Here is an 11,751-nt window from a genome sequence, read left to right on the forward strand (position 1 = left end):
ACTTTCTCTCTTAAAACCAAAAAAAATAAAAATAAATAAATAAATAAACAAACAAACAAATAAACAGAGAGTCAAAACTGTACCGTTTTGTATGCACTGAACACCCTGTCCATAGGTAATTTGATATCTAGCAGACCAACCCATTGAAAAAGGGTAATCACACCCATAAAGGGCCAGACTCTCTCTCTCGCTCTCTGTGTCACTGGTTCCATGCCAACATCACACCACATCCCACTCAATATCTCACTTTCCCACCTTCCATTTACAGAAAAACACACACTGCACTAGATGGAAACTTTACATAGACCCACAAACACATTAAAAATCGTATCTTTCTCTTCCTTTTAGAGAGAAAGAGAAAAATCAAGAACAAATGCAGAATGAAAACTTCTCCTTCTTCTTCTTAAAGAGAGGGAGAGATAGGGGCGGAGTTGGGGATGTGGAGAAGAAGCTTTTGATTGATTCAACTATTTCATCAACGGCGGTATGGTAAGCATAATCTACCACCTGAATAAAAAAGAAAAATTTTCATATGAACTATTTGCTCGTATGATATTCTGTTGTTGTATTCTTTTCTCTTTCTTGTGATTGTGTTTGTGATTTTTTTTAATGTTGAATAATCATGTTCTTAGGTCTCATATTGTGTGTGTGATCTTTGTGCTGTTGTTAATATGCAATACATGTTTCGGTTTTTTCTTTTTTATTATTTGTTTTGTCTGATTAGAAGTCTTGAGGGTTTTTTTGATTTGGACAATTTTCTTGGTGGCTTGCATTTTGGGCGGGTTTCTCTGAATTGTTGCATTACTTTAGTTCATTTTGCTTTTTCATGTTTTTTTTTTTGGGTTGTTGTCAATTTCTTTTTCCCTGATTGTTAATATTATCAGTTATGATTTGAAATAGAAACTTTTTGGAATCCATTTTAGTGTTTTGATCTTGGTTCTTTTTTTAGCTTGTACTTGATTATATTGAACTTGTACACTTAGATTTCATGTTCTCATCTATTTTCCCAGTCTGATTTTGTGATTCTTAATAATTTCCTCAAAAAAATTGTTTTTAGTGATTAATCTATCTTTAGTTAATTTAAATTTTTTGATATTTGTTTTTGTGGTTGTCTACTAGATAACACGAAACAAATGGAGAGGATGGTGATGACAACACTAGAGAACTCTTTTTATTGAAAATTCAAGTTCAAGAATTTAGTTTATGAGGAGGAACGGTTCTTCTGAAATCGTTGGTTTGATTTTTGAAATGAGTTCTGCTTTGTGTTGGGGCAGGGATCCTTTCGCCCAACAGCGTTCTTGCTTTGAGCCACCTGTGAAAGCTTTGGCGATTAGGGCACCTAATTATTCTCAGTTATGGAATTCAAAATATGATTAGTTGCCAAGTATATGCTTAGTTGCCAATCAAGTTTTTTCTCTTATATAATTCGAAGTTTGCGCAGTGCTTGAAATGAGTCAGGACCAAAAGTTCCAACAACGGTGGGAGTTCAGGAGGAGAGATGACGATCTTGATTCTTCAAGCCATGACTCCAAATCAAGTTCTGGTGGTGAGCGAGTTCTCAAGAACCATACGGTGGTTTCAAATTTGACTTTGCCTGAAAATGATGAAACTGGCGATGCTCCATTGCCTAAACAGGAGAGTCAATTAGATCCTGATATGGGCATCATCCCTTTCGAATTCACAAACGCTGAAAAAATACATAGTGGACCAAGCAACAGAAATCGTGGAGTTAAGAACAAGATGAAGAAGGCTTCTATGAAAAAAAGCAATAGAAAGAAGAAAAATAATCGCAGTGCACGTGAGCCTATTTTGCTGGACGATTTTAAGATCTTCATGAAATCGATAATTGAGGAGCTCAAAGTTGCTAGAGAAAACATGTTTACAAGGATGAGAGATGAGATGAAAAAGTTAGTGGATGTCGAGTTAGCTTCAAGGCCAACAAAGAAAGGAGGCGGTAATCACAGGCAAAAAACTGGCCAAATCCAACATCAGAACAACGTTGAATTGGGAATGAAAACTCAAAATTGCAATGGGGGATCTTTAGAGAGGTCTGTGAAAAGTGATAGGACAACTGATTCGAATAACTGCCATGAAGTTTTTGAAGAGAAAGTTAACCATGACAAAACCATTGGAACCATTGCATCAAATGAAAAGGAAAAAGTAGAAATGTTGAGATTGTCTGTTAGAAAACCCATATCTACATGTAATCTCTCTGATCAGGTAGTTTCTTCTGTGTGTTTGACTCTACCCACCGTTCTATCTGAGCCACCACGAGCTGAGAACCACAAGCTTGATTCTTCTTGCAACTATACTCAGCCAGAAGCAACCGGAAATAAAACCAGCATGAATTTGGAAAAGGCAAAGTTAATGGTTGATGCAGGAACTAGCAGAGGATACTATCTGGGCATTCAGCAAGCAGAGCAGTTCAGAAGCTTTTCTCAAGCAGGTTCCCAAAATATGTGTTACCGTTACTCTGATCAAAACAACACTGAAACATCAACTATGGGAAGTGGGTTCCCGGTTCCACTTCATCAGGGGCTGGGTGCCGGTTTTAACATTCCAAGCCAACCTCTGGAGAATTTATCTCACGACAATCACATTTTGGGGCCGAGGATGAATGGAGGAGCCATAAGATTCTCCGGGGGAAGTCATGCTTTGCCAGAGCACTTTGGTTCCGGAAACTTCCATAGACAGATGAGATGAAAATGGAAACCAAGATAGGAAAGATGGTTGGGAATGGAAAATTTGAAGAGTGGAAAGGAATTGAAATTCTTAGCTGATCCTTTTGTTGCATAGATATAGCTCTCATGGTGTGTTTTCTATTTCATCATCATTCTTTTTCCAAAAAGGGATGACTTGTAAAGTTCCACATGAAAAATGTTCAATTCTGTCTTTGTTTGAAATATGTGTTTGGGTTGTGTTTGTAGAGTAATTTTTGAGATAAAAAGTACGAAAATTTGTTTGGTTTATCTTTTTTCAGAAATAGATTTAGAAAATTGTTTTGGAGAGAGACTTTTAAAAAAAGTGATTGATTTGATGTGTATAAAAGAGAGAGTGATTTTGAAAAGTAGGTAACTAAATAAAATTTTAAATTTTTTTTAAAAAAAATTTGCTTGATTTGATTACTCTTATAAATTTATTTGTAAAAATTTTTTTCTGAAAAATAAACCAAATAAGACCGAAGTTTGTCCCTTCTTGGTCTTTATTCATGATTTTCAACATCATTTGAAAGAAATAAGGTTTGGGATGTTTGTTTGTGGATGGATTGTAAATTGGGAAATTCTATCAGCGGTTTGTGTCATGAGAGATGCCAAATGTTCAGTCACTTATCTAGGTACCTATAGCCTATACTAGTCAAATAATAATTACGTACAGTTTTAAAGAAATAGAGTATGGTGCCTGATACTGTGTTCGATATCAACGCGGCACAATAGTCATCAAACATTTTTCTCGTCTCACTAGCCTCTTTGCATTTTTATCAAAATACCACATCGACTTTGAGACACACATTTCAATTTTTGTCAATTTAATTAATGTCATATGAAAGGTTGACTGTCACAATTGAAGGTGAAATGATTAAAATAAAATTTTAAGATAAATTATACTTTTAACCCTTTAAGTTTAAATTTAAATTTTACTTTGTTTTTATTATTTCAAAATAAATAATTTGGTCTTTATACTTTATATCTAGTTTCAATTTGGTTCTACTATTTAAGTTAGAGGTTAAAATTAATAGTTTTGGGACATTTGTTAGTCTCCTAATATGTACACGTAAAAAAAAATAATGAAAATTCAGACGGAATGACCAAATTAAAATTTAACTTAAAATATAGAGACTAAATTATTCAAATTAAAATAATAAAGACTAAGATGAAATTTAAATCAAACTATAGAATACAAAGTGTAATTTATCCAAAATTTTAATAAAAGTGAAAAGGTGTTAAATAGAATTAATTCTAATTTTTAATAGTCTCCATTTGTAATTATTTGTGTTATGACATATTAAAAAATAAATAAATAAATAAATAAAAATCTGGTAAATAAGTCCAACTCTAAGAACAATCATATCAAAATAAGAAATGCCTTACAATAAAGAAAAAAAATAAAATAATTTTAAGTTCTTTTTTTTTCCCCTCAAAATAAATAAATAAATAAATGAATTCAAACTTTACCTCGACTTTCAATTGAGAGTTCTTATCCAGTTGATTTTGGGTAGGCGTAATTCAAATCTAACCCAGAATACTTTAAAACTTGAATAACAAATTTTAAAATTTATAGATCTAGACTAAAATTTATTAATTTGAATTAAATTTAATAAGCATTTGAGCAAGACCTGACCTCGGGCTCAAATTGGACTTAGACAAATCTCCTTATATTTTGAATTGAGTTACATTCAATTCACCATGTCTACTATTTCTAGATTATAGTGTATAGATGTAAAATGACATGTAATTAAAGCACACTCACATTTAACGTGCACACATGCGTCTTGTCTCAGCTCACATGCCATGCATGGATGCACAAGTGCAGGGTCCGATGCCCTTGGCTTGATTGCGGAACAAGTAAGCCCGAGTTGTAATTTGACTAATGTTTTTAATAAAATTGGTTATGAATTTTGAAAAATACGTTTGATCATAGCACAATCGGACTTACCTCTCTTCTCGGGGTTGAAAAGTTAGTTTTTGGCTAAAAACGGGCTCAGGGGTAAAATTGTCATTTTTGTAAAAAGTTAATTTTTAGCCAAAACAAGTTTACACAGCAACTCCAAGTATCCTTAAACATTCTAAAGATGAAGGACTTTACCATTTCATCATCGGGAGGCTTGCAAGCACTCGAAGTCTTAGGGTTAGTCAAAATGGGATGTTTATAGTTGTCCCTCTTTAACAAAACTCAAACAATCATGAAGTGATGAGAAGCGAATATTAAAGATCCGAGACCATCCTAGTTGACATAACCCTAAGGCTTAAGGCAGTGCCATTCATTCATGCAAGTGATCAGACCCACAGGTGGCTTATCCTTGTTTGCAAGGATTTAGATCAGAGTAGTTCGAGGGCTGTGGTGCAACAATTCATACGTGAGTGAATGTGTGCAACAAGCACTCAAGCAATCATCCAAGTATGCATTAAGAAGAGGGGAGCGGGCGATACTTGCCGTACTCACCTTGTTGTTCCTATGCTAAGTTTCTTTCTATTCTTTTCTAGGTTGTGCCAATCTTGCAAAATTTTTCAAGAAGAGCTATTCCAGATAATACACACCACAGTATGGTTAGAGTGACGTCATTAGGGTTGGTCAAAATAGGATGTCTACACATCTCTTTATGGTTCAAATATAGCCAGAAAATTCCCATGTGATTTTGAAAAAAAAAAAAACTTCAGGCATATTGTGATTGTTGAAGCGAGTGAAATCCACAATTTTATGTGAGAACAAGAAAAAATAACGAAAGACATAGTGTTTGAACCGCGGAGTATGCCATTCTTGTCGGAGATTAAGAACACACTGCTTCTCGCAAGTTTCAACCAACCAAAGTTTCAACCATCAGGAATTGCTCAGCATCCTCCCACCTTGCAACAAGTTGAAGCCTTACCTCAAACGAATGAACCTTGCAATGCACCATTAAGTGTGGCAATAGAGGCATCTTTCGCTGGACTCAATGACACACTACAAGGGGGTAAAGAGGTAGACCAAGCTGCAGAGGATTCAATTTGCAATGACGTGCCTGAAAAGGATATAGTAAGGCAACTAAGTCAAGATAACGAGCAATCAAGTACATCATCGTGACCTGACAATGCGGTTGATGAAGTCATTGTGATCCCAAATTCAAAAACATCTTCAGATCCATTAGTGTTAAAAACTGTTCATTAGGGAGATGTGGAAGCTACTTGTGGATGGAGCCTCTAATAGACATGGAGTTGGGCTTGGAATCATCCTTATTTCACCTGATTTTTTGACTGTTGAGCAAGCAATCAAACTTAGGTTTCCAGTATCCAATAACGAAGCGGACTACGAAGCACTTTTAGTCAGTCTAAAATCCACCCGCCGCATAAAGGCTACTGAGCTAATGGTGTATAATGACTCCCAATTGGTAGTCAACCAAATCTTTGGAGAATATGAAACAAAAGATGACAGAATTGCTAAGTACCAAATGTTGGTTAAAGAAGAAATCAAGAAGTTTTAGGCAACTAGGGTAAAACAGATCGGAAGGGAGGAAAATGCTGAGGCAAACGAGCTGGCTAGTTTCATAACGATGTCTGGTGCCCAACCCTCTATTGATTGAGTTCTTGCCAAGACCAAGCATTGAAGAGCCAAAAATGGTTGAAGTGTGGTGTGCCAAGCTAGGACCATCAAGGATGGATCTTATCATTATCTTTTTAAAAGACATGATTTTGCCCACTGACAAGAAAGAATCAAATAAAATCCAAGCAAAATAAAAAAGATTCTAGTTTTCTCTATTTGCAGCGCCGTATAAGAAGTCTTTCATCAGTCTATTTTTGAAATGTCTGCACCCTAGCAAGGTTGAAGCCTTCTTGTTCGAAATATACGAAGGAATGTGTGGAAGTCATATTGGGGAGGGGAAGATCACTTGCAGTGTTTCCATATTAGTCTGGCCCCACACTTGCACTGTTTCCACCAAGATGAGTCTACTCGGTTCCATCCTCACCATCACCCTTTTCTTCGTCACCCAGCTATAAACACCCCATTTTTGATTGCCCGTAAGACTTAGGCGCTTTATTCTGAGCACTCGATGATGAAGGTTACATTGTGTAAATGGTTTGAATTCTCAATAAAGGCATCCGAATTCGAGCTCTAAATAATCCCAACCTTCCATACCCAAGATGTTTTTACCTTCGAAACCCATTTTTAAGCACTGTGCCAACCTGCATTGAACCTAGAACAGAGAGGCAAGGGAGCCACATTGGGGTCTGACCGTGCCTCATTTGGGGTCGGCCGTGACCATTGGGATCCGGCTGTGCCTTTTGGGCAACAAACTATGTTCTGGGCGGGAATCCGCCAGCTGTCCATTTTTGAAGATATTTATGACCTATTTGCCTCAAATTCTATAAATACAAGCTCAGACCTTTGTTTTGAAGGTTAGAAAAATTTCAAAGAGTTAAAAAGATATTTAAGAGCTCCCTCTTCTCTTGCAAGTCACCTTTGTGCTCTCATATCATCTTTGAGTGTAGCTTGACTTTTTGTGTTCCTTTCGAATACGATAGCCCTACAGTTTGGACTCCTATGGTTCTGAATCTGATTTCATAAGTGCAATGTGAAATAGATAAACACAAAAGAGTTCAAATCCGATAAATCTTTTGGGAATCGATTTTGAATCAAAATGTCAAAAATAGACTGCTTTGCTAGATACAGAGTCGCCACCTAAATATTTTTGAAAAATTTAGGAAACCCATGACTCATGCCAAAGGCCACATGTCCGTCATTACCAAGATTGTCTCAGCTCGGAAACTTAAATACAAGAGGGGAAGGTCATGGATTGAACACCCCACTCGCTCGATCAAAGATTGGCCTCTACTAATTATGGTGTGATTCTTATTTACATTATATGCTCTTATTCTGATTATTAGACTAACATTTACTATGTGTTGCATATAAATATAGACTAATTTGTAAAAGTTGGAACACTTTAATTTCACGTTTGTTTGAAAAGTATTTGAATATGTACCACTTAAAAAAGAGATATCATATATACAGTATCAAATTATCCCAATTTAAGCAATTAGCCTTCATCCACAGGCATTCAAACAATTTATCATTTAAGCAATTAGCCTTATGGTAATCATGCTTGACATGGCAACAATCACACTCATGCAATATGCTAAAGTAATAAAATGCTCACCTAGTACTCCAAGGCGAGCCAAAAAGAGATAAAATAGTTAAGAAAAATGCATGATCCTAATGACACAAAATGACTAATGCAACACATGCAAGATAAAATTAATAGGCTCAACTACTAATATAACATGTGAATCAATTTGATAGCATGCAGTTTAAATACATATTCAACGAAGTAATAAACAACAATGTTTGTTAGAATGATGAACCGAGCCTTGATGCATGCAAGACAAGTGGATGCAAATCATGTAATATACTAAATGAAACATGATGTTATATTCTATCCATTTTAAGAAAATAAATAAAAGGGAGAAAGACGTGGAGTTGGAAGACATACACAAATATTACATATTGGTCCTCGAACAAGAGGGTTCGAATGAATACCCTAGCTAATTACTACGAATTAACTAACTATCATAAACCAAATGCAATAAATTAATTATACTAGCTAATTATTACAACACCACAAGTCAACTAACTACTTTAGCTAATTAATTAAGTACAACACAACACTAACTAACTATTCTAACTAAACTAACTAATTAGTTACAAGTCTGCTACTTTAAGTACAACATACTACTATTACAACATTATTTTAATGGATCCTGAGGATTGAGGGATGGGTCATGCATGGATGTGGATTTCCACTTGAAAATGCTCTTCGTTTTGCTACCGGAATGCTTATGTTGCACAGTCAGGAGATTAAACTGATTTTTCACATCAGTTTTTGCTCTGTTTTGCAGGAAATAGTTCACTGCCTTGTTGGAAAAAGTGGCCAGCAGGCTAGAAGTAGTGGCCTGCTGCCCAGTAAAGATGGCTTGCCGCCCACTGATGTTGGTTTTCTCTTGCTGCAACAGAAAATAAACATAACACAAACAGAGCATTCTCAGGAGATGTTTGTCCACCATGCCTCTCTTTATCATCAAACAGCTCAAAGGAGAGGTAGGCTCGATTCACAAGCCATCAATCGGTGCAATTTCATTGCTTGATAACTTATGAACCAAGGGATACAATTTCGATAAATGTACAATAAAAGACTCTCAAAACCTCTTCCATATCATGGATTGATCAAGGGAACGGGTTGACATTGATTCTTGAACCGTTTTCATCACTAAGAAGTATGAAACAACTCAAGACTCAATGGGTTCAATTAACGTCCAATTGAACCCAAACCAGTTTATTATCTTGTTCCATTTTTAAACCATTGATTACCCCTTTTCAAATTACCTTCCATTCATTAGTCAATTAAGTCCAATAATGAGCTTTAAGTCCAGTAAAGGAGGGAAGTACCAAACCAAATGTTGTTTTAGGCATGAGAGGGAGATCATGTCATTGGTAATGAAACCCCCAAAGGGATTAAACCATTAAGCACAATATCATCCTTCAAGCTTAAACAAACTCATTTTAGAGCAACTCTCAAAACAAAGAGAAAAAGCCAAGAAAGGAGAGAGATTGCAGAGATGCTTAGAGGTGAACACAAGTATGGAAAGTAAGAAATAAATGTCATCAACTTAAATAGCTTGGTGGCTAAGGCCTAAACCACCAAGCCTATGAGGACTATTACACTACAAGCATACTATACAAAGCATGAATGAAGCTAACTCCTTAAAGCAGTCCTAATTTACACTTAAACAATGTTGAAATTAAAGTTAAAATAGCTAAAAGAGTAAGCTAAAAAATGGATCAATTAAGCTAGTAAACAAGCACAAGGAGGGGAGGCTACCCCCTCTATTTTTGGGACTTCAAAACATGATTTTTAGCCTTTGAAAACCTCTAAAAATCAGTGGTAAAAAGCTCAAAAAAATTTAAAAAAGAGATGAGAAACACAAGTGTAAAGGCTTAGGAGACAAGGTTCAAAGAAGGGTGATTAACCCCTCTACCTTTAATAGCCTTAAATCACAAGCTTCAGCCCATAAAAACAGTGTAAACATAGTTCAAAAACAGTAAGAAAATATAGGAAAGAAGTAGTGTAGAGATTCCCAAAATTAAACCTCTTGAAGCAAGGTAACTCTTTTGTTAACAAACCCACAAGTTCCATTCTCAAGGGCTGAGATTTGAGCTCAAGAACCTCAACAAAAAGACCTAAATTTTTGGTTTAGAAAGTGTAGAGAGAGAGTGTGTAGGTTGCAAGATATATATATATATATATATATAGAGAGAGAGAGAGAGAGAGAGAGAGAGAGATTTTCAAGAATTTGAGTTTTTCGAATTTTTTCTAACCTAAAATCAAGAGGGAAAGTCCCCTATATATAGAAAAACATGATACTCAGTTAGAAATATCTGTATATAGACAGTTGGTGCCGTGCATGCATCTGTGGAGACAACTGGCAAAAATATTTGGTTTTTGACACAAGTGACCTGTAGGCCACTAAAAGGAGGCGGTAGGCCACTATTAGTGGCCGGCTAGACAAAAATCTGCTTCCAGGCCCAACTTCAAAAGGGTATATCTCCCTCATCCGGACTCGGTTTCAAGGGATTTTTGAGTCTAAATTGAAGCCCCGGAAGTCTACTTACCAATGGAGGTAGCCTCACATCTAAATTCTAAGTGTCAAAGAGATATTCCTATTTTAGTGAAGGCTACTCATTTCTATCTTAACGGATTGATGCCCAACCTTTTCCCCAACTAGTTTTCTTCCCTCCCCTCCTATTTCCTTCAATCCAAACCTATAAATAAGATGTTTTTAAAGTTTTTTCAAAGAGTTCACCTCTCTTTCATTTATTTCCAATTTGTCCTTACTCAGTTTACCGAAAAGTGCAATATTTTAAATGAAATATGAGCCTTGAAACATCGTAGAAACATTTGAAAAAATATTTTTAAAAAGTGGGTTTTAAGATCTAAAATAGTTTTGGTCAAAATGGGGTGTAAGGTTGGGATTTAGAAGCTCTTCTTGCTGAAGAAATCAAATGTTTACACAGCATAACTTTCATCATCGAGTGATTAACCTGAGGCGCCCAAGTCTTAAGGGTGGTAAAAAATGGGGTGTCTACATTGAGCTATACATGCACACCATATACACCATTAGAGCTAGGACTTAGAGCTTTGGTTAAAAGAGAGCAGTGGCTGAGGGTGAAACAGAACAGTTTCCCAGAAGGCAGACAGAGCAATTTTTGAGGGCTGTCTTCGTCGGCACGTGTGGGATCCTTGTGCATTCTTTACATATTCTTGTTGTAATAAATTAGATAGTATTCATTTGGATTTGTAATAAGTAGCTAATTCGGACACTTGGATATTCAGACCCTCTTCTATGAGGGCACATTTGTAATAATTTGTGTATGTCTTCCAACCACCATTTCTTTCTCCATTTCATTTACCCGTTTATCGTGGTTGTATAGCATCATATTTTCCTTAGCATTTTCTATGACTCGCATCCATTCGTTTTGCATGCATAAGGTTTCAGCTCATCATACAAATCAATGTCAATTTCATTTTCCTTATCAAATACGTACTTTATTGCATGCCTTGAATTGACTCACATGCCATGCTATTAGCTGAGCCTATTAATTGCATGTTGTATACATTGCACTAGTCACCTTGCATAGTAGAGCATGCATTTTTTTTTCTAATGGTTTTATTTTTTTTGGCTTGCCTTGGTCCAGTTGAATACTAAGTAAGCATTTTCTCTTTAGCATATTGCATGTATGTTAGTATTGCCGTATCAAGCATGTTTACCATGAGGCTAAGTGATTAGTTGTTATATCTCTTGAATGCCTATGGATGAAGGCTTCTTTGCTTAAATTAGAATGGTTTGATACATGTACATGTGAGCTTACTTTTTTAAGTAGCTCATATTCAAAACACTTTCAAAAACAGACTTGAAATTAAAGCGATCCAAAGTGGGTGAAATAGTCTATACTTGTATGCCTTACATAGTAATGTTAGTATAATAATCAAAATATGAGCATATA

At 35.7% G+C, this 11,751-nt stretch overlaps 1 protein-coding gene across 2 annotated transcripts; it reads left to right on the forward strand.

Moving 5' to 3' along the window:
- The first annotated feature begins 149 nt into the window (after positions 1 to 149).
- On the forward strand, positions 150 to 2,903 carry LOC114281820 (stress response NST1-like protein). Of its 2 annotated transcripts, none has more exons than XM_028224412.2 (2): positions 150 to 489; positions 1,120 to 2,903. In XM_028224412.2, the coding sequence occupies exon 2, from the start codon at positions 1,450 to 1,452 to the stop codon at positions 2,701 to 2,703; it is 1,254 nt and encodes a 417-aa protein (XP_028080213.2). In that variant the 5' UTR covers positions 150 to 489; positions 1,120 to 1,449; the 3' UTR covers positions 2,704 to 2,903. The 2 variants fall into 2 exon arrangements, with proteins under 2 accessions (XP_028080213.2, XP_028080216.2); XM_028224415.2 differs by having other exon boundaries at positions 156 to 489; positions 1,442 to 2,903.
- The last annotated feature ends 8,848 nt before the right edge of the window (positions 2,904 to 11,751 follow it).

Source organism: Camellia sinensis, chromosome 13, assembly GCF_055761805.1.
Source record: "Camellia sinensis isolate YWXY chromosome 13, ASM5576180v1, whole genome shotgun sequence".
Taxonomy (NCBI): domain Eukaryota; kingdom Viridiplantae; phylum Streptophyta; class Magnoliopsida; order Ericales; family Theaceae; genus Camellia; species Camellia sinensis.